Raw genomic sequence first — 22,743 nt, forward strand, 5'->3', positions numbered from 1 at the left:
CAGGAAAGTCAGGAGCATAAACCCTGCCCCTGCCGCCGGCTCTGCTGCCCCGCCAGGAGCAGCAGGAGCTGGGCCGGACCGAGGGCTGCCCGCCGGCTGAGGGTGGCCGGAGGAAGGGCAGGCAGGGGTCACCTGGCCTGGCCCACAGGGGCTATCTGCAGCTGCAGTGGCCCCCACCCTCAGACACCCCTGGATTCCTGAACCACCCCCACCACCTGCACATGAAGCGGCTGCACAGCCCCTCAGCCCTGATCCTGGGGGACCCACATGGAGAGGGAGGGCCCCGAAGGACACAGCCACACGGCAGGGTAAGGGGGCAGGTACAGAAGGAAGGGGGATGGGGCGGGAGGGGGAGGGGAGGCACCAGAGCCATGCAGGGGACGGACACCGCCCAGGCCCAGTGCCTCCTAGGGCCTCCCAGCCAGAGAACCTTGAGTGACACTGGGACATGGGCCTTGGGATGAGGCGGTGGCCAAGCCGCCTGAGGCTGCCTGGGTCGGAGAGAGCCTTTGCTGTTGGAGCCCCTTGGCCGTGGTCCCCAGGCCCCTGGGCAACGCCCCCCCGCACTCCCTCCCCCGGCCACCTGCAGAGGCCCTGGCCATCCTGAGCAAGGGCGGGGGAGGAGTTTGGGGCAGATGAGGCTGGAGCTGACATGGACGCCCAGCAGGACACAGACGCAGGGACGCTGCTCTACCGCCTCAGGACCCGGAGAGGAGCATTAGGACGGTGCTGGGCTGCGTGAGGCGACTGGACAGCTGGGTGGCGAGGACATTGTATCTCTGCCTGTCGGGCAGTATTCTCAGTGTCATCTGCTCGTCGTTTCCAGGGGCACCAGGGGCACCTCGGGGCCACACGAGGCCCTTAGTGCTGGCACGGGGCGGCCAGGGGCCGGGTGCAGCCGAGGGCAACCCTCGCGTGTCCCGTGGGGAAAACCACAGGGACCACCTTCTTGTCCGTCAGGAAACACCCGCCGGCCCACCTGCCGGCCCCAGCTGGTTCCCCTCCCTCCCCTCGCAGACCGCGGGTGGGGGGGGGGTGCAGGGTCGAGGCCCCCATCCCCCCATCACCCTCATCCCCCTGCGAGGAGCATGGGCAGGTGACAGCAGAGAGGCTGCCGCCTCCGACAGAGAAATAAGTAAACACCCGGCGCTTTGAACTGGCTTCCAAATGAAGAGTTGCACCGGGCTGTCAGGCCCGCAGGCAGCCCGCACCTCCCGTGCAGGATGGCGGCGTGGCCGTCCATTAGGATGATGGAGGCAGAGGCTGCCGCGCGCCTTCCCTAATGAGCAGCGAAGGGATCGGTAAGCATAATCTCACAGGCAGTCATATTTTATATAATCGCCAAGCAGTTTAAATTGAAAACCCCCAACTGAATCAATATTTACTGCATTGAAACGAAATGAATAGTAATAAGTCACTAAGTTCCCTGTCCTGTTTCATAAAGTAAAAAATTATAAAAACGAGGAGCACGGCACACGCGGCCATCACATTAGCTTTTACGGCACCTGGGGAGCCGTACCCGCCGGCCCCATAAAACAGGGTCTCCAAACCCCGCCCGGACCTGCCTCAGCACCACGGGGGTCACCCCACCCCCACCCCCTGCCTCCCACCCTGTCTCCTCAGGGCGACTCCTGCTCCAAGTTCCCCTCCTATTTCCTCACATTCTGTCCGGCAAGGGGACAGGCGGGGACCCGGACAGGTGCTCTTGGCGGACGCCCCGTGGATGGAGGAAAGCTATGCTCTGACCAGGGTGGGCGCGGGGCTGATGAGGGACAAATGTGCCCTGGGCTGGGGCAGGCTCCCCTCTGGGCTCCAGGTCCCCAGGACACGGCCTGCAGCGGGCAGAGACCAGGCAAGTGAGAGCCTGGGGGAGGGTCCCTGATGGTGCTCTGAGCCCGGGCGCACCCACCCTCAGACTCCTGGCCAGGAAACAAGGCCTCGTCCAAGCAGCGGAGGCCGACGCGGCACAGATGGGAAGGGCACTGGCCTCACCACGTTCAGCTCGCTCCTGCCAAAAACAAAACCAACTGCCAATCTGAAGCTGGGCAGAGGCCTGAGGTTGTCCCAGGAGAAGAGGAGTGGCGCCGTGCCACAGCACGGTCATCGGGGGACGCAAATGAAACCACGGCGAGCCCCACGGCATGTGGAGGAGGCGACACTGAAGAGCCAGCAGCACCCGGCTGTCACGGGACAGAAGGCACCGAGGCCGTGGGAGGCGGCAGCTCCACGTGAAGTCGCTCTCGCGGCCGCAGGCCTGCACTCGTCCCAGGCAACCGCAGAGAAGCCGTGTGCCCACAGCTGCGGCCCGTCCATCCTCACTCAACGCGGAAACAGCTCCAGTCCACGGGGGGGACTGACGCGTCTTGGGACAGACCCTGGAGCGCCCGGCTGGGGACCACGCTCTGTGGAGGTGGCTGGTGGCGGGGAGGGCAGGGGCTGGGGCCCACGCACCGCCCACAGCACCCGGCAGAGGCCCTGCGGCCAGGGGGCCACGCGGTCAGCCTCACACGGCTCCCACAGCCCAGAGACGCTGCACCGAGCACTGGGCCTCTGCTCCCCACAGCGGCAGGTCACGGAAGACAGAGCTGAGGCTGAAGAGGCGTGATCGTGACCGTGACCCCGACCTGTGGGCAGCACTCCCTGACTGGCCACACTCGGTGCCTGGTCAAGGGGCACCACGTCTCCACTCTCCCCGGAAATCGTGCCTGAACAGAGGGGTGTGAGGAGCAGCGGGGACCAGGTGGACCCGGGTCAGTGACCCCGGCGAAGTGCAAACAGGGATCCAAAGTCACCCCAAAAAGTTAAATGTACAATCAGGAGAGGGACAGGGCCTGAGCTGGAGTCCCAGGGCGACCGTCCTCCTTCCTCCCCGCCCCCTGGCCAGCGGCCCTGACTCCTCGTTTCCTCCCGCAGGGCAGCCCTCGCTGTCTGGGAAGCTCTTCCTGGGCCAAGGGGGGACCCGCGGCAGCAGGCACTGCCCCACAATGCACTACACAGCGGGAGGGGCAGCCTTGGGTCCCCTCAGGCCACAAGCCACCGAGCAGGTCTACCTCGGGCAGGGCCCTGGGCAGCCGGGTGCCCCAGAGCAGGCACTGGGCCAGGGTCACCCGTGAGGTGGCCGGCACTGCCACGTGTGGCTCCCAGCAGGCTCCAGGGCTGGGCCGGCCCCTGCACTTGACCCTGCTCTGCCTCCTGCCCCGCTCCTGGTCTCCCCCAGCCACCTGCTTCCTCCACTGGGGGCGCCCTCTGTGCCTGGTCCTCCCAGGGACCCGGCGAGCCTGCTGGCCTCCGGCGCACCGCCAGGGCAGGCAGCGGGCGGTGGGAGCCCAGCTTGGAGGTGACGAGGGTTGGATGAGGGGGTGAGAGTGGGCCCATGAAGGATTAGGGTCCTCACAGGAGGGGCTCAGCGAGGAGGTAGCCGTGTGCAGCCGGGAGAGGATGGGTCGGGGCGCCCTGACCCGAGCCTTCCAGCCTCCAGAGCTGAGAGACGATGTACAGGGAAGTCACTGGCCTGGCTCTGTGATGGCGCCCCAGCAGCCCACACGCTGCAAACCACACGAACCACACGTGGCGGGAGCAGCGCAGGCCTCGCTGGCCGCGGAAGGGCATGCCTGGGAGGGGCTGGCGGGCGGGAACCTGGCTCTGGGGGGACCTACCCCTCCCTGGGCTGAGTTCCTCCTTAATGAGACGTCACTTTCAGAGCCTTCAAATCACAGCCCAAACCCGTCAAGCCGCCCAGAGAGCCCCGAGATTCACGGCACAGACACAAAAGTGAAACAAGATAAAGCGAGGCGCCCGGCGACGGCAGTGCCGTGACAGCGCATTTGTAGCCCGAGGAGCAGCTCAGACGCAGCGGCTTCTGCGGCTTGTTTATTCCGCACTTTCACATCAAATGAATTTGGAGAGAAAAAAGCGACAGGCGGTTTAGGGATATAAGTCACACTTCAGCCTCCGTGCAGATTAATGAACCTGCTGGAAGCCAGCGAGGACGCAGGCAAATCCACAAATCTTACAGCAAAAGCATTCAACCCTCCTCATGAGCCCCAGCCCTGGGGTGCCCTCTGCTAGCCCCCCAAGACCCCAGGCCTGGCAGACCCCGAGCACTAGGGCCAGTTCTGGGCAGCAGTGGTCTGGAGTCCTCAGGGCCCGGCCAGCTCCTGTGGCCCCGGATCCAGGACGTAGGCTGCCTGGGGAGCTTGAAGCTGCAGCGGCACAGGGCAGCGGTCAGCGTTGGGGCCAAGGGCTCGGCCACTGCCAGCGGCTGCAGAGCCTTCCCCTGGTGAAGCTGACGGCAGCGGGTGGGTGGCATCAGACTGGCCACTGGCCCCGGAGAAGCCCTTTCCGCTGCCCCGACGAGCCGAGCCCGGCGCGCTCCTGACAGGCTGGGCAGCTGGCGAGCAGCCACCGTGCTGAGCAGGCAGCTCCGGTGAGGACACAGGCGGCCTTGGCGAAGGAAGCCCAGCCACTGGCAGCACTCAGCCCGTGGCACCCGCACCCCCCCACCCTGCAGGCCCAAGCCCGGGGCTCCGCTGAGGAGCAGGGCAGCACTGCCTGAGGGCGCCCAAGGCCACCGCCCTCCCTGGGGAACCTTCACCCACTGGGCCTGGCCCCCATTTACTCATGGACACCCCTACCAGGCCCCAGCTGGACCAAAGCCTAACCCACCCGTGGACAAACTACAGCCCGCGGGGCCCGTTTCAAATGAGTAAAACTTAAAAAAAAAGACCGTACCCTTTTATGTAATGATGTTTACTTTGAATTTATATTAGTTCACACAAACACTCCATCCATGCTTTTGTTCCGGCCTCCGGTCCAGTTTAAGAACCCATTGTGGCCCTCGAGTCAAAAAGTTTGCCCACCCCTGGTAACCCTCGCTGGTGCTCAGAGGCTGGAAGGAGAGGCCCACAGACCACCCCGGAGGCGGGGCCTGGCCAGCAGGTGGGCAGAATACCTATGGCGGGAGGGAAGGCGGGAGTAGAACCAATAAATCTGAACCTCATTCACGACGATCTCTTATTAAGTAAATTAATTTAAGTTAATTCAGCGCGATCCTGGCTCCTGATCACAGTGATTTAGTGAGGGGGAAATTGCATTAGGAAAAGGCCACGCTCACCAGACAGAAGAACGGAAGGAAATTAGACCCACTTAGCACTGTGAATTAATATGGAAATAGCAGGTGTAAATTCAACCTTATCGAGAGAGTGAAAATTATCTTCATAAATTTGTAGAAATAGCCCCCAAGATGCTTATAAATCTATTTAAAACAAAAATATTACAAAAAGTGCAGTAAAATTAACTTAAAATATACTCCCAGCTCTTGCCTCCAGAGAAGCAGGCGCAGGCCAAGTTCCCTGCGCCTGGCGGTGCAGGAGGAGGGCAGTGGGCGCCACCTGGGCAGGCTGCGTGCCCACATCTGCAGAGGCCGCAGGCGCACCCTCTGCCCACAGCCCAAGCCAGGCGGTCTCAGAGGGCGGCCGGCACCACACTCTCAGCCAAGGCAGGTGGCGTGGGGCGGGCTGCGGCCTCCCTCCCGCCCTCAGCAGTCAGTGTACCGACGACAAGATGCCACAGGTCCCAAAGGGCTGCTCAGGGCCCAGCCTCTCACCACCACCACAAGGGCCTCCTGAGGGACACCACAGCCTCCAGCGCCAGCTGATGGCTCGCTGATGCAGGAGGCATGAGCACGTGCGTGAGCGTGTCTGCGTGGTGTGCCACGCATCTGGGGCAGAAGCTGCTGAACAGAAAGATGAGCTCAATCCCAGCCGGCAAACTGGAGACCAGTGGTAAGCTCGGTGCCCTTGGCCTCAGGCCCGCCTGCAGCCCTGAGCGCCACCAGCCCGGCCCCAGGCCACAGGAGCCTGGGCAGGGCCTCCTACCTGGACAGGGAGAGCCGCCGAGCCCGCCAGGAAGGCAGGGACAGGGGGAAGGGGGATGCGCTGAAAGGCGACACCGGGGTCTTCTTGACGATGCGGTACCGGGTCTTGATCACTTTGCTGGTGGCAGGGGCCGGCAGGGCGTTCAGGTTGGAGGCTGCAGAGAAAACCCAGACGGGCGGTCAGCGGAGGCTGTAGGGACCTTCCAGCCTGACCCCCGAGGCCGTGCACGTCCGCACCAGCCCAGCAGCCTGGGCTCCAGGAGAGCCGGGCACAGGCCTAAGCCTGACCAGCCACCAGGATGCGTGTGCGGGAGGTGGGGAGGAGGCTAGTGCCTCAGCAGCACCCCCCATGTCCCCAAGCCTGGGGCTGCACCATGGCAGCAAGAGGTCCCTCAGGCAGGCCTGGGAGGCTGGGGGTGCCTACAGGTTTGTGTACTCGGCCACATCTGTGTTCACTGCAGGGTGACGACACCCGCTTCCTGCCTGCTGAGCGCTCACGCAATTGCAGGACCTACTGTGCCCGAGTCCCTTCCACTTGATGCTGACGAGGTCCCCACAGCTCGAGGAGCATGTCTGCGTGCCCGACTGTCATCATCTGCAGCTGCTCTGCCCAGGTCACTAAGCTAATGCCCCGCCTCCCCCGCAGCGAGGCTGCCTGGGCTCCCCCTGCGCCCCAGCTGCCTGCACAGCGCCTCGGGCTCTGCTCCCAGGGGCTGCCGGCAAGGCCCCAGCACAGGGCTCCTCAGGATTCCACTCAGAGACCCCCACACCGGCAGCTCGGCCAGGCAGCCCATCAGTGGGGAGAGGTGGGCGGGCGGAGGCTGGGGGCGTCTGTGCCAGGCGAGGCCTCCCAGAAGGCACACAGGGATCTGCCCGGTGGCTCCCCTCCTGCCCCGCAGCCACAGGCAGCGCTCTCTCCCGCCCGCGGCCGGCTGAGGGTCTGTGTAGATAATCATGTTATTTAGATAGGATGTTGGTTTAATTCCCTTCATTACAGACTCCCAGGGCTGTAATTTTTTTCTCCGCATGATGTATCCCCGTGGCACGTTTCACTCAAATCAAACCCTTCGTGCCTTTATTGCCGACGAGGCCGGGCGCGCGTTATCAGGCCCGCACACACAGCCTCCGCCCCGCCGTGCAGAGGTCACTTCTAATGACTAATCGATCTCATTAGCTTTCCTAATTAAAAACTTTACTACCGCAATGGAAGACAAACCACAAAAACTGCTGGCATCATATCTGAATGCAGTGTGCGCCCATCCATCAGCAGGGCCTCCCTCCTGCACAGCAGCCGGCCGCCGGGCCTCTCCGGTTCCCACGCTCGGCGGTGGGCGCAGTGGGGAGCCTGCAGGGCCCCCAGGAGCCCTCTGAGCACGGTGCAGCCACTGGGACCAGCAGGCAGGCAGGCGGCAGAGCCCAGGCCGCCTGGCTTGGCCCCCAGCGTGCACTGCCCTCTCACCAGCCCTGGGGTGGCAAAGCAGGGTGTGCGAAGTGGGGTGGCAGGGTCCCCGGGCCCTCAGCACACTGGGCAGAAGGCAGAGAAGCAGGGGACGTGACTGCCCAGAGCAGTTATGGAACTTCAAGGGCACTAACTGGGGAGAAAATGAATGGCTAATCGCACGATTCTTCAAGAAGGTGAACCCAGAGCTGCCGTCTGTGCAAAGAGTTGCCTGTGCCACTGCCCGGGAGAGAGAAGGCTGCTCCCAAAACAAGCTGGAGGGGGGGGGGGGGGGCACAGTGAGTCTCCCCGCACCCGGCTGTCTGTCGTTCTCCACGTGCCAATGGGAGCCGGGCACGGAGAGCCTGTCGGATGCCCTAGAAGACAAGCCGCACGCCTAGAGGGTGCCAGGCCAGTCCCCAGGGGGAGGGGACCATGCGGTGTGGCCTCCATCCAGTGCGATTCCACTTTCTCCAGTGACTGCCAATCCGCTTTTTCTCAACAGTCACCCTGACCCGGGTTCCGTGTCTGCCCACTGCCCCACCTCACCCGCCACCAGCAGCTCTAAAGGCCGCGTCCTGGCTCAGCCTTGTCTGAAGCCACATGGACTTCCGCCCCATCAACCACGCTCCCTCCCCAGTCACTCGGGTCCCGGTGGACACAGGGCAGCCCAGGGAGCAGGGGCCCACCTGGCCCTGGGTCAGAGCCTCGCCCCAGCAGCGGAGCTGCGCTCTTGGGAAATGGTGCAGAAACAGGACAGCAGCAGGCACGTCCGGGACGCGTGCAGAGCCCGGCCTGCGGGCCTCAGGGCCCACGGCTAGAGCCGGAGCAAAAGCCACGCCAGCAGGACCCTGTCTCCGGGGATGGCCGTGCAGGCAAAGTGCTGCTCCTGGGCCAGAGCCCAGGGCCCAGGGGTCGGGGCCTCAGTGCCTCCTGGAAGGCCTGACCCAGGCAAAGGGCTGGGATTTGGCCCCCAAACCCTGCTCGGCTCCAGCCGCGCTCTCGAGGCTGCCCGTCCATCAGGGCATGGCTGAGGGTTAGTCCCGTCTAAGCTCCCTCCTCAGGGATCCCTATGGTCCTGGAGACGGTGAAACCAGGGCTGCATTTGGGGGTAACAAGGATCCTGGGACCCCAAGGGCCGCCATTGGCAGGAAGCATCAGGAGGAAGGCAGAGGGGTCCCCAGAGCACCCCCGTGTCCGCCCCACCGAGGGGAAGCGGGCCCAGTCCCCAGTGCGTGCACACACATGTGGTCGTTCCCCTCGGGCCTGGCTGTCAGCCCCCGGGCCTCACACCTGCACCCCACCACCTGCACCCAGGCCCTCCAGTTCTGGGCTCAGCCAGGCTGGACGGGTCCAGATGCAGGGCTGGGACCCTGATGGCACCCCACCCGTACTGCTGGGAGTAAACATCTGGAAGGGGATCCGGTCTGGGACCTGGCGGAGGGCACCAATGGCCCAGCTTCTACTGAGCTGGTGAGACGCTGTGTGCCCTGCACCTGCCCTCTCAGTGTAAGGTGGGCAGCAGGGTTCCCCAGGAGGCTGAGGGGCAACCTGACCCCCTCTCTCCCCTGGGCTGGACTGTCCCTCTGCTGCCCTCCAGCCCCACCGGTGGGAGAGCTTCAGCAGAGGGTCCGGGTGGGTGGGCAGGGTGCTCACAGGGCGGCTCTCTCCCTGCCAGCCACTGCCAGTGCCAGGCAGGGAGCCAGGGTGTGGGAGCCAGGCTGGCACGAACGCTCATGGGGCAGGCTGGCTCTGGCCGGTGGGAAAGGGAGGACACAGGAGGCTGGCTCTGGTGGAGCATCCTTGCTGGGAGCAGGGGAAGCCTCTACCCCATCTCCTCCGCAGACTAGCTCCCATCGCAGGGCACGGCGGGCAGGGCACGGCGCTCCCAGGGGCACGGCGCTCCCAGGGGCACGGCTGGGAGACGGAGCCCAGGGAAGGAGAGGGACTGCCCGCCAGGCCCAGGAGACCTGCTCCGGTCGCAGGAAGGGCGGCGGCTCCACGGCCACGGACCGGCCTGGAGAGCAAGGAGGCCCCGCCACGCCTGTGGACGGCCGGGCACACAACGCAGACCGCGCCCGCCCCTGCAGGGAGGGGTCCTGCTGCCCAGCCCAGCTGCAGGGGTGGGGCACGCGGGCCACAGGCCTGGCCCTCCGCTCGCTCCTGCGAGGGCAGAGCCAGGCTGACAGCAAAGCCCTGCCCACCCAGACGTTCCCTCCTGTGCTTGCAGCATCCGTTCCTCAGAGGAGCCTCGAAGGCAGCCCAGGCAGGAGACGGGCAGGCCCCACCCCCGCGCTAACACGGCGGGAGCTGCCAGGGACGCGCTCTAACAAGCTTCAGACGGGATGACTGGAATCGCAAGCATGAATTTTTATGAGTCTAATAAATCACTCCACTTTCCCTGAGCTTGCCCATGGCTCCTGGCACTTCAAACGCAGAAAAGCGCTGCTGCCATCAGAGGCCTCGGGCCTGTGTCGGAGGGCCGCCCCGGCGAGGCGGGCACACGGCTCCCACAGGCGAGGGGGGCACACGGCTCCCACAGGCGAGGGGGGCACACGGCTCCCACAGGCGAGGGGGGCACACGGCTCCCACAGGCGAGGGGGGCACACGGCTCCCACAGGTGAGGCGGGCACACGGCTCCCACAGGAAGGAGGCACACAGCTCTGCCGGATGGGGGGCGGACCCAGGCCCTGCAGAAGCCCTCAGCGCCTCTCGCCTGCGCGGGGAGGACAGGTCGGGCTCCACCTGCAGCCCAGAAGCGGGAAGGCACTCGGCACCACCTTCCTGCAGCCGAGGTGTCCAATCGGCCAGGATCAGCCTGACAAACACTTACCGATGATCAAGTCACAGTGGCAGCCGGCAGCCGACAGGCACACGTCACCTGAGCCCGCACTGCAGGCTGCGGGCAGGCAGCTCGCGATGACAAACAACGTGTCAGCCGCCTGTCCCGGGGCGGCCGTCCCACACTACCTGGTGTTTAATGACAACGCTGTCAGCCCGAGACGCAGCCGCCGCCCGGCCTGTCAGGCCTGTTGGAGGGAGATTGAGGCCCTGCTCTTACACCCACTCAGGTGGCACCAGCCTCGTCCTGCACTCGCCAAGCAGGAGCCGTGGACGGCGCACATCTCCCCCGACCCCCAAATCTCGCGTCTGGACGGACCAGGTGGTCTGCTCCCTGACAGTCGCTGTAGGTTGTGGGGGTGGGTTCCTCTCCCCTCCCCATCGCTCTGTGGGGGCAGGGAGCCCCAGCACACCCCCAGGCTCAGGAGGCGTACCCCAAAGACAGAGGTGACAGCCTGGCGGGAAGCGAGGGGATCCAGGCAGAGCACGCTGTAGCAAGAGACGGCGCTCCCGCTCCCACGGGCAGGGCCCGTGCCAGGCAGGCAGCTCGCGCCCCGGAGCCTCCGTCTCAGGCAGGGAGCAGGGTCTGCACGGAGCAGTGTGCCCACATGGCCGCTGCCCCCCGCAGACCCGGGCAGCCTGGCCGTGCTATTGGCCCCGGGCCCCCGGAGCAGCTAAGACCGTCTCCTGGCGCTGGGGTCCTTCAGCTGGGCCCCCAGGCCTCAGTCACATCACGTTCGCCTCTGACGCTTCTCTGGAGGCGCCCCTAGCAGCCCCCTGCCTCAGGCAGCGCCCCGTCCATCCGTCTGTCCATCCGTCGGGGTCAGGCCTGCTGGCTGCTCTCACAGGGGCTGTGGGAGGGCACCATGAGTCCACGGCCCTGCCCCAGCCTCCATGTAACCCGTCGGATTCAGAAAGGAAGCCCAGCGCAGCGCGGGGTGCACTGAGAGAGGGGAGGCTGCAGCTCGCGAGTTCATCGAGGAGCCACGGAGCCTGCATCATGGCCCAGGGGACCTGCCGGGACCGCGGCTCTCCGGGCACAGGGCTGGCCCCGGAGCGGTCCACCCCAGGCTGACACACGGAGGCACATCCCTGACAGGCCCCGAACACACAGCCAACACAGAGCAGGCCGGCCGCTCCCTCAGGGAGCCCAGGACCCGCTCGTGGCCAGTGGGACACAGCAGCTCTGCCACAGCCCAGGAGGCCCGGCTCCCGCCCCGAGGCTGAGGAGGCGCAGGCGGGAGGACGCAGGCCCAGGCCGGGGCTCCTCCTGGGGTTTCCCAGGTGCTGGCCAGCCCTGCCCCTTCCCCACCGGCTGCAGCTGTGCTGGGGGCGGCAGGAGGGCAGTGTGGCCGGCAGCCCTCTCTTCATCCCCCTCCCTCACAGGGACAGGGGTGCGCCCAGGGCCCTGCCCACAGCCGCCCAGGACACAGCACAATGTGGGGACAGCAGCCTGAGCCCAACACAGACAATGACCCCCACCTCCCCTTAACGACAAGCGGCAAGGAGAGCAGGCTGGAGATCAGAATTCCCCCCGCCCCTCCAGGCCGCCTCCGGGCAGAGGGCCAGGACCGCACCGCTCGCCCCACAGCCAGTGCGGCCCAGTCCCCACGCCAGAGGCCTGCCCGGCCCCAGGTGCAGAAGAGGCGCAGCGGGTGCCCAGCCCCTCGCGCTGCACCTGGCGCTCGGCCTCAGCGCCTGGCCATTGGCATCCCTGAGGAGCACGTCCACTGGGACCCCCGGCCCGGACAGCAGCCAGGCCGGCCACCGCGGCACCAGGTCCCAGCTGAGGGCGGCCGGCCGCGCCCCTCCTGGCTGCTGCCTCTCCAGGGCTTTGCGGGCACAAAGCAGCGCCCACCCGTCCCTTTAGTGCTGTGCCCGTGCTCAGCCGCACTGGCAGGGAGGGGCCTGGCACAGCCCAGAGGAGCGCCCAGCGGGCCACACAGGTGCACAGGCCCACGCTGAGGTGCCGACTGCTGCCCACACAGGGGGGCCCAGGGCCCACAGCTTCATCTCCGCCTCAGGAAGAGGGTGGCTGGGCACAGCAGTCACTCAACCAGCAGCGTGCCTCCCTGCCCATGCCCCGCCCCCCGTCCGCCACCCGAGAGCCCAGAGCCCAGCAGCAGCACTCACGGCGCCGACAGTGCTGGGGTCCACGCGGGCACCTCCCAGGGCGGCACCACAGAGAGCGCAGCAGGCAGGGGTGGGGTCCTGGGAGGCCTGGCCGCCTGTGGGAGGTGGGGCAGGAAGTTAGCGTCAGATGATCGGGGGCCTCCGGCCTGGCTCAGGCACGCTCAGTGTCCCTCCCTACGTTCAGGCACCAGCAGGTGGAGGACAGCCGCGCCTGCTCCAACCGCCCCACCTCGTCCTCGCTGTGCACCTGCTCAGGAGCCCCCTCCCCGCACCCAGGTTCCTCCGCTCTCTGGCCTCAGGAAGCCCTGCCCGGCCTGGCACCTCCTCCCTGCCTCCCGGCCAGCTGGCCAGTCCCTCTGTCTTCTCTCTGCCACCCAGAGTCACGTCTGTGCTGCCGTCACCCTTTCTGTCCCCAGGCTGACGGGGCCTCACCAGGCGGGCCCATTGGCCACATGCCCAGCACAGTGCCCGGAGCAGGTGACATTCCGTGACCGCCAGCTTACCAGGGCAGGGATGGCACAGAGGAGCGCGTAGCAGAGAGAGAAGGTGTCCTGCGGGCGCGAGCTGCCTCCTCCCACAGCCCTGCTGGCCAGCCCTGCGCTGGGCAGGAGACGCCAAGGGGCACGGTGCTTCCTGCTCACCAGGATCTGGCCCCCCCGCCCCCCCAAGACCCACATCCACGTGGAGGTCTGGCCACGCCCTGCCCTGGGGGTGGGAGGGCTGGGCCCAGGAGAGCCGGTGGGACAGACCACAGGGTGGGGGGCTGCAGGGAGAGCCCTGAGGGAGAGGGCAGAGCTGGGCGGCCAGGAGGCCCTGACTCGGGCCAGAACACCAGGTGTGACACCTGGGCAACCACCTCCGTCGTCAGACACAAGGAACAGCCCACACCATCCCTACCTGGGACCCAGCCCCCTAGGAGGGTGCTCCCCAGACCCCTGGGTGCAAGCTCCAGGCACCCTGAGAACACAGCCCTGCTTCCCGGCTCAGCTCCGAGAGGTCGCGGCCACCCTGAGGCTCCGAGCCTGCCGGGCATCGCTCGCTCTGGGCACACACGCACTCGGGACTCGGATGCACACGCGACTCCTGCCCGGCTCCAGGAAAATAATTAGCACAGCCCCGGAAACGTAGACCCGGAGCCTCCGACAGGCCCGGTGATTCACACAAAGCTCAGACTGTGGTGCTGCCTCCCGAGCCCCTAACTCAGCATTTTCTTTTCCCCGACGAAAGCAGGACTCCAGGCTTAACTGCTCTCACGCCCTCACGGTGAGGCCGTAGGAAACTGCACCCACTGCACACACAGGGGCAGGCGAGCATGGGGGGGCAGGCGAGCATGAGGGGGGACAGGGGAGCAGGGGGGGGCAGGCGAGCATGAGGGGGGGCAAGCGAGCATGGGGGGGCAGGGGAGCATGAGGGGGGCAGGGGAGCATGAGGGGGGCAGGCGAGCATGAGGGGGGCAGGGGAGCATGAGGGGGGCAGGCGAGCATGAGGGGGGCAGGGGAGCATGAGGGGGGCAGGGGAGCATGAGGGGGGCAGGCGAGCATGAGGGGGGCAGGGGAGCATGAGGGGGGGCAGGCTAGCACGAGGGGGGGCAGGCGAGCATGGGGGTCGCAGACCCCCCCCCAGGCCACACAGCAGCTCCGGGCAGTCACAGCCAGGGAAGGGGCAGGGCGGTGCCAGCACCAGCCTGCAGGCTCCTGCCCAGCTGGCCAGCACCTGGGAAGCCCCAGGAGGAGCGCAGGACGGGCTGCTTCCCAGCACCCGTGGGAGCTGACAGGACACCCGGGAGCCTGGCCCTGGCTCTGCTGAGCTCGAGGTGCCTCTGCTCCCACCGTGCAGAGCCAGTCAGCCCCGGCTCCTGACCGCCCACAGCACCCTGGGAAAGCACGTCGGTGAGGCAATGCCTCCTTCCTGTGGGAACCCAGGGCAAGGCTCCCTCCACGCACTGACCCTCCTAAAGCCCTGAGGCCAGTGCAGGCCACACACAAGACTGCCCAGTGCCCAGCGCAGGTCCTGGGCTGCCTCCCCAGTGAGTGCAGCTGCTGCCTTGGCCAGGATCGCTGTGCGGCCTGTGAGAGGGAGGGGCTGTGAGAGGGACGGGCCGGTCAGAGATGAGCACGAGGCCTCCTGTCCAGCACAGCCCTGCCCCACAGTGGTGAGCAGCTGGCCAGGCCCTCACCCGCCCCCATCACTGTGCAGTCTGGGGTTTCGCAGGCAGGCCCGGCTCGGGACAGGCGGGGAAGGAGAGGTGGGGCTATGGCCAGGCGTCCACTGTCTGGGGCAGGTGGGCATGGGACCTCCCGCCCCAGCGACTTCTGGGAGCTGATGACCCACCGCCCACCATGGCTTCTCCTTGGCCGCCACAGCACACGCTGCCCACTGTGGAGGAATCGCGTGACCTGCTGTCACCACAAAGCCCCAGCCTGGGGCCCAGAGGTCGGTGGGCTGCCAGCCCCACGGAGCAGGCGGGGACACAGCCCTCCGACTGGCCTGGGTGCAGGAGCTGGGCAGCACCCTCTCTGCCTTCGGGAGCCAGGCTCAGGGGCACAGGTGCAGCCTCTGCCATCAGGGTGCCCCAGGGACAGCGCTGGGCCCAGCGAGGCCAGAGAAGGAGGCATCTGGGAGCTGGCCCTGAACCCCCTGGGCGCTGCACTGAGAGAGTCGGCTCCCACGTGGGGGCCGAGGCCGTGAGCACCCCTGGCTGGGTTGCTAATTGCCGCAATTACACGGGCGGTAAATTGGAAACCACTGCTGAGGTCTAGGAAAGGCTCTCTCCTCTCCTGCCTCCTCCAGCGCCTGCCCACCCGAGACAGGCCCCACGGGGTCCCTGTGCAGCCATCAGCAAGTGCTCCCGGCCGTTCCTCAGGCACCCTCTCCCGTCCCCCAGCTGCCCACGGACAGCTGACGGCAGAGTGAAACCGAGGCCCTCAGCTCCCTTAGCACATGGTGGCCCAGGGCCCCCACCCAGTCAAAGTCTGACCGAGCCTCTGAGCCCACAGAGCCAGGCCGCGGGAGGGCAGGGAGCGAGGAGGGGAGCGAGGAGGCGGAGGGAACCCTCACCGCTCCGTCCCCAGGCGCCTGCGGCCCCAGCCTGCTGAACAATGCAGTTTTGAATTCAATTAAAGCGATTATCTGTTGTGCCAAATAAATTGTGTACAGCATACATCCTGCAGCACGCTACACCTCCGGGCTCATTACTCCCTAACTGTTTCCTCCTGTTTATGCGCTCTCAAATTAAACTGCTGATAATATGCGCCAAAATAAAAAATGAGCACACCTTGTCCCAGGAAAATTGATTCTCCCTTTCCCTGAACCGGCGATTGCCAGGTTTTATACACTCTGTTCCTGGTGATCATTAGTAATTCAATTTTCTTTTTATTAGCCCCTTATCTGCTGAGCAATATAGTGGCAGAGCTGACCTCTTTCGCACGGGTAAATGTTTAAAATCTTTTCCCTGATTAATTTTGCCAGTTAAGAAAAAGAGGAGAAATGGTCCGGCTCTTAGCCATCACAATGAATAAAGCTTAATGCTGATTGTGATGGAATCTCTAATGCCAGGGAAATTGATTGAACGCGGCAATTACACCGCAACAGCCACTCCAGGGAGATGGGCTGGCCTGCTCCTGGCCGCAGCCTTTTGGTTATTTAAAACAATCCAATTTGCAAGGATAATTATGTATTAGTGTTTTATCTGCCACTTGAAATGAACAGGGGAGTTTCGATACTGGCCCCGCATTAGCAGGTTATTGCTGCAAATTACTTGATATCTGCTTTCTTTCACATAAACAGGAAATTAGGCAATCAATCACCAGAAAAAAGAGGGACCGAGGGATAGGAGGGGCAAGAGCGCCCTCTGCTGGGCACCCGGCCGCACGGCAGGGCGTGGGGCTGGGCTTCCCCACCTGCACCACAGGGGGCGCCCTCTCTCTCCTCACCTTGCCACGAAGTCCACACTCGCAGGCACACGGGCGGCCAAAGGGCAGGGGGACAACAGCCCTGCAGCCTGGCCTCACGCCTCGGGGCCCACGCCCGCCCTCTAGCGGCAGCTCCCCACAGGCCCTCCCTGAGGCGCTGGGCCCTGGCACAACAGTCCTGAGAGGAGAGCGTAGCCTCCACCCGCTCAGTGGGCGCAAGTCCCAAGTCAAACTGCCTGGGGCCACGCCTGCTCGGCCCCAAACCCTGCTGCCTCCGTATTTCACAGGCGTGGGCCCGGCAGTCCTACCCCACGCTCCCCGCTGGGAAAGGGGACCCACAGGACCAGTGCGCGGGGGCGGGGGCGCCTGGCTCTCCAGGGCGGCATCCAGTGACCCCCGCCTCCCCCTTGCCCACTCTCCACGGCCCCAGACCTCCACCACCAGCCCCGCCCGTGCCAGCAGCCCCCCATGTGCTGCCAGCACCTCACAGCGGGCCACGCCCACCACACGCCCCTCACGCTGGCCACTAACCAGTGACTCAGCGGGCAAAGCCGGCCCTCCCAGGCCTCCTCCTTCGGGACGGCTGGGCAGCCACCCTCTCATCCACTTCCCACTCCTTCCACCAACAGGAATGCAGCTGGGCCAGCGTGGGGCCAGCTCAGGCTTCCCAGAGCTCCCCTCCCAGGGCCCCTCCTGTCCTCATACCTTCCTTGATGGGGAGGTGGGTGCGGCCAGGAGGCAGGCAGCACAGCCGGTGCCGGGGGACCTGCATCAGGCCCTTGGGGGGGGCCTTCTTCTGGGCAGGGCCGCTCCTCCCCCGCAGGGCCTGCCTCCTGCGCAGGCTGAACTGGCTCTTGGCGGTGGCAGTTGGTGGGGGGCTGCTCTTCTTGTCCCCAGGAAGGCTGCGGAGACAAAGCGGCAGCTCTCAACAGGCCCTCCCCACGGAGGGGGACCCCCCAGCCCACTCGGATAGAGCCCCATGGAAGCCCCATGGAATCGGCCCCAGGAGTTCCCGCCTCGGCAGCACCAGCCTGCAGGCTCCCAGCCACAGTGGAGGATCCCAGGGTCCGAGCCCAGGCAGGCGGGGAGCAGAGCAGTGACCCAGCCCTGGCCCCACCCAGTCTGTCTCCTCCCCTCCGCAGGCCAAGAGCCTCCAGTGGAGCTGGGGAGGGGGCAGAGGAGACGGGGTGTGCACAGGAGCTGCCACCGCATCCCCAGCCTTCTCCGCAGGAGGGACTGTTCCCACAGCTCCTCCTGTCCCTGACACAGAGGCTGCCACCATCCAGAAAAAGATGGGGTCATCCAGAAGGGACAGCAGGGCAAAGACCAGGGTCAGATGGTGGGAAGGACCTGCAGAGGGGCACGCACATGAGGATGGGCATGCGCCACGTCCGATGGCAGAGGCAGGCCCTCTGCATGGCCAGAAGTAGCCACCTGACCCCAGGCCTCACGCCAGGCCATGTGCCATCTTTGAGCCTCCTCAATCCACAGGGTGGAGGCTGGGAGGGGACACGTGGTCACCGTGGCAGCTCTCCTCCCAGGGGGGACAGCTCCTCCCACAGACACACTACAACCCCGCGTATGTCTAGCCAGCACCGGGCCAGGCAGAGCCTCCTGCCCACAGATCCCGGGCCCAGAGGGAAGCTGCCCAGCAACCTCTCCGAGCAGAAGGGGGGATTGCTGGCACCAGCCTCCACCCCCCCTGCCTGGCCGGGGACTGAGGCAAGCCCCTGCCCCTGCCGAGCCCCCGCAATCAGCAGCAGCCCAGCCTCATCCCTACTAACAAAGCTCCCCTCACTCAGGCTCAACCAGCAGAAACCAGGAGGTGGCAAGCGATGCTTCACCTCCCCTCCCCTCCCCCCATGACAGCAGGCGGGCCCTCCCACCAGCTGAGTCACCGGGAGGGGGTGCCAGGCCCAGCCCCGCTGCCCACTCAAGACCGCGCGGCGGGGACACGTACTTGGCACTCCCCCGTCTCTTGATGATCTTGGTGCGGCTCTTCACTTTGTAAGCCGAGAGCCCTGGGGTCTCACTGAAGAGGGGCTTCAAGCCACTGGGTCCCACTGCTGGCTTGTCCCCCGGGGGGGACCTCGAAGGGACTGGAGAGAGCTGGAAGGCATGGTCCTTGCTGCCAGCCTCCGACTGCCAGCGGAAGGAGGAGCAGGAGGCCGAGGGGCTGGAGGCCTTCCACTGGTACTTGCTGCGGGGAGCGCCCGCGGGGCACCCGGCCGGCTTCTTGGGTTTGGTCTCTGGCTGGGCCCTGGGCTGCAGCTTCTCGGCTCGCTCCGCTGTCCACACGTTCTCCGCAGCTGCTCTGGGGCTGAGGGCCCTGCGAGGCGCCCGGGGGCTCTTCGTCGAAGCAGCCACCCATTTGTAGTTGTTTTTCCGGAACTTGTTGTTTTGACAGGACACAAGCAGGGAGGCCTCCGGGGCCTGCCTGGGTCCAGAAGCTGGTCGGGCTGGACCTGCCACGGAGCCAGCGTGAGCGGGCTGATCGGGGTGGCCGGCATCGGCTCTCCTGTCCCCAAGGAGCTGTGCAGCACAGCCGGCCACCGGGTGCGAGCTCACCTTCACAGTCAGGGCCACGCCACTGCGCTGGGGCCCGGGGGGAGGCAGGAGGCGGGCCTTGACGGAGATGGCGCTCTCGCTGACCGTCCGCCGGGACTCTGAGGGGCTGTCGCTCAAGCTGCTTACAGACTTCACCACCCGGGGCTTGCCGGCCTCCTTCTGGCAGACCAGCTGGCAGTCCTCTGTGCTGTAGGCCCCCTTGGCCCTTCCTGGCTTTGAGGGCGGGCGCTGCCCACCAGGGGGCTCGCCCTCCCCTCCCCGAGGCCTGCGGTCGCTCCAAGGAGGGTCCCGGGGAGCCCCTGCAGCACCAGCCACGCTGGGCTGGGACGGGGGTTTGATCTTGATGACCATGCTCTGGTCAGCACTGAGCTGGACCTGCCTCTCCAGGACATACTGCTGGGGGGTGGGGTCCTGGCTGCCTCCAGCCCCGAGGGTGGGGTGCACAGCACAGTCCCCGGGTGGGTCCAAGGAGTCACTGGGTGGGTCCAAGGAGTTGCCAGGTGGGTCCAAGGGTCCTGGGGGTCGATTCACAAGGGAGTATTTCTTGCGCCACGCAGGCCCGTGGCTCGTGGAGAAGCCCCTGCGGCCGGGACGAGGGTAGCGAGCCCCGAAAGCCCTGCTGCTGTTGTAGACGGGCGGCTGCCAGCGGCCGGAGGCTGAGGGACCTGGGGTAGGGGTGTTGCCATGGAGGTTCTTGTAGTCGTCAATCAGACCTAGGAGACAGAATCGCAGGCTGACCGGAGGCTCAGAGCAAAATTAGCAACAGTCGGGGGTGAGGGGGTATCAGCTGACAAGACACCCCACAGACCCCCATCTCTCTCCTGAGCCCCTCTGTGGCGGAGACCCACTGACAGTTCAGCCTGATCCTCTTGGGCCTGTCTTTCCCCTGAGCCTTTTCCCATCAGATCTACTCCAGTTCTGTTTCTGGTTGCCCATCCTGATCATGCACCCCTGTGGCATCATGTTCCCTATTTTCTGGGAATATTATTCTGGGTCCACAATCCTTTGAAGCCATAGGTGGTGTGGCTCACTGGATAGAGCGTCGGCCTGTGGAATGAAGGGTCCCGGGTTCGATTCCGGACAAGGGCACAAGCCTGGGTTGCAGGCTCCATCCCCAGTAGGGAGTGTGCAGGAGGCAGCCAATCCATGATTCTCTCATCATGGCTGTTTCTATCTCTCTCTCCCTCTCCCTTCCTCTCCGAACTCAATAAAAACATATTAAAAAAAAAAAAAAAGATCAGTGTCTCTCAGCATGAAAAGACCAGCAAGGCCTACACTGCATACCTCGGCCCTCTGGCTGCCCGCGGATGGGGAGGGGTTGGGGCGACACAGGACAACGGGTGCACCATGACCGACAGCGCTGGGCACGCAGCACTTGACAAGAATGTCACAGCGTCCTCCTCGGGAGGCGAGGCCGGGCCCGGCCCGCGGGGAGAACCCGGGGCAGGGGCTGACGACCACCACGGCCTTTCCAAGGAGCCCCCCGACAACTGTCCTCGCAGGAGGCCGCCAGGGCTGCGGGCATTTCAGCCCAACGAGCAGCGAGCAGCCAGCCCCCAGCCCCGGGCACCACACCCTCCCAGCCCCAAAGCCGCGTCCACACCTGGGGACACCTCGGGGCAGTGGCCCCACGGGCCAGTCCACCGAGACTCTCCCATACGCGCGTCCCAGGTCCTCAGTCTTCTTTGTGGAAATAACCGGGGGGGGGGGCCAGTTTAAGTATAAAAAGCCCGATTGGGTCTAGAATTTGAAAAGTTTGGAAGCTGAGGCCTGGCGTCTGGGTCTGGCGTATGTGATGTGCGGAGCGAAGGACGGTGGAAACGGGGCGCCCGGGAAGCAACACCGCCCTCGCCCGAGCGAGCTGGGCCGCCCGCACCTCCGCCCGCTGCCGGGGCGCGGGGGCGGGGGCAGCCTCCGCCGGTTACTAAGCGACCGCCCCGCCGCCCCCGCACGGCGCCGGAAAGGCCCGCGGTATCGGTCCGACGAACCCGGGCAGGGCCGACCCCGCAGGCCGTGGAGCCCCTCGGGCTCCACCGCCCGCCCGGCCCACCTCCCCGCCCCGCCCGGCCCGGCCCCGCTGTGGAGACCGCGGGCGGGCGGAGGGCGTCCCCTCAGCGAGGGGAAGAGCGGGACGCGCGACCCCAACCCGGCCGACTCACCCTGCAGGAGGCGGATCTGCTGCCGTAACAGCTCCTTTTCCTCCATCTCCCGAGTCTGCGACGCCCGGCCAGGCCCCCGCGACGTCATCGCCGCGCGACCGTCTCCCTGTGGGCGGGGCGGGCGGAGCGCGAGAGGCTCCGAGACTGCGCACTGCAGCCGGGCCCCGGCCTCCGCGGTCGCCCTGGCAACGCCTCAGCTACGCATGCGCAGAGCAGAGGACAGGGCGCGGTCACCGCGGGGCGGGGAAGACGGCCGTGAGGGTCACCGGTGACGGCGCTCTCGATCCCCGCGGGACGGGACGAGTCGCCGCGCAGCTTCGCAGCCTCCGCCTGCCCCCTCTCTGTCCCGCCGCCTTGACCAGCCCAGCCGGCACCCCTTTGAGAATTCCTCCCGCCAAGCTCCCAGGGGGCCGCGGGTTGGCCGGCGGGGACCACTCCTCGCGGGTGCCCCCCTCGCCTGTACCCCGCGCGGAGGGGGAGCAGTAAGTGGTTGGGAGAGAACTGCCCCGGAGGCCATCGTGGGTCCTTCACCCCAGCATCTCGCCCCGCGGCGACCCGCACTGCCCAGTGCAACTCGGCAGAGGCAGATGCTCCCGGAAGGAAATGCTGTTGCCAGGCCGGGGCTGAGAGCGTCGCCCGGGAACCCGGAGGCCGGGATGCGAGCGGGGGCTGCGGCTGGGTCCCCCGGGGCGCGCAGGAGGCAGCCGATCCCTGATTCTCTCTCTCCCTCGCCCATTCATTCTGAAATCCATAAAAATGTGTGTGTTTTTAATAAGAAAATGGCCCTGACCGGTTTGGCTCAGTGGATGGAGGGTCGGCCTGCGGACTCAAGGGTCCCAGGTCGGATTCTGGTCCAGAGCATGTACCTTGGCTGCGGGCACATCCCCAGTAGGGGGCGTGCAGGGGGCAGCTGATCGATGTTTCTAGCTCTCTATCCCTCTCCCTTCCTCTCTGTAAAAAATCAATAAAATATTTTTTTAAAAAAAAGAAAGAAAATGTCATTGGTCAGCTGTTCCTGCAGCCCGGCATTCCCATGAGGCTCCCAGGACCACGACGAGGGTGGCGTGAGCTACACGGGACCGTCCTCCCCTGCGCTCCTCCGGGCGAGGCGCGGGAGAGGCTGCCTGGATGCCGCAGCGCTTCCTCCCGCCGGGCGGACCCGGAGCTCCCGCACCTGAAGCCGGACGAGGGCCCCTCCCGCCCGGGCCCAGCGGTTGGGCTGGGTTCCGCGTGCCCCACCCCCGGGGAGCCGGGCAGGACGCGTAATCCCGCGGCTACGCGCCGGGCCCTCTGCGTGCGGGCGGGGGTTTCCGTGGCCAGCGGCCCAGCAGAGACGAGGGCGCAAGCGGGGGGGGGGGGGGGGGCGGGCGGCGGGCACCGGGAAATTCCGGAGGGAGGGAGGGAGGGAGGGAGGGAGGGAGCGGCTGCCCGGGCGCGGACTTCCCGGCACGGGGGCGGGGCGGGGCTGCTCCACAGGCTCCGGAGGCCGCGCTGGAATCCGCGGAGCCCGCAGCTGCGCCCGCCCCGGGTCGCTGCGGCCCGGACCTCCCGGCCTCATAGCCTCGGAGTCCAGGTCTCGGGCGGCCCGCCGCGCGCTCCTTTGAAGCGCAGGGGGTGCCTGGAGCCCGCTGCCCCCGCCAGGTCTCAGCCGTCTGGGCTCGGACCCACTCCTCTCCCGGAGCCCGCTGACCCGCCCCCGAGCACGCCCCGCGCTCGCTCCAGCGCACTCTCGGGTTATCTCCGCGGTCTGAATGCCCTGCTCTTCCCTCCCAGGTCAACGCCCGCCAGGCCCCATTCCCTGCGTGTCCGGCCGGTCAG

At 66.2% G+C, this 22,743-nt stretch overlaps 1 protein-coding gene across 3 annotated transcripts in view; it reads right to left on the reverse strand.

Annotated features, from left to right (window-relative positions):
- Positions 1 to 21,718, reverse strand: part of ZC3H3 (zinc finger CCCH-type containing 3) — a 42,845-nt gene extending 21,127 nt beyond the window's left edge. For all 3 annotated transcript variants that reach the window (XR_004966781.1, XR_004966782.1, XM_036303739.1), the window contains exons 1-4: positions 20,926 to 21,718; positions 18,159 to 19,479; positions 16,904 to 17,100; positions 5,877 to 6,030 (exon numbers count right to left, since the gene is read on the reverse strand). Coding sequence is in view for 1 of the 3 variants with exons in the window: in XM_036303739.1 (XP_036159632.1) it covers positions 5,877 to 6,030; positions 16,904 to 17,100; positions 18,159 to 19,479; positions 20,926 to 21,013 (1,760 nt within the window). In the remaining 2 variants the exon portion in view is untranslated. The remainder of the gene's footprint in view (positions 1 to 5,876; positions 6,031 to 16,903; positions 17,101 to 18,158; positions 19,480 to 20,925) is intronic.
- Between the last annotated feature and the right edge of the window lie 1,025 nt (positions 21,719 to 22,743).

Source organism: Myotis myotis, unplaced genomic scaffold (genome assembly GCF_014108235.1).
Source record: "Myotis myotis isolate mMyoMyo1 unplaced genomic scaffold, mMyoMyo1.p scaffold_m19_p_38, whole genome shotgun sequence".
Lineage (NCBI taxonomy): Eukaryota > Metazoa > Chordata > Mammalia > Chiroptera > Vespertilionidae > Myotis > Myotis myotis.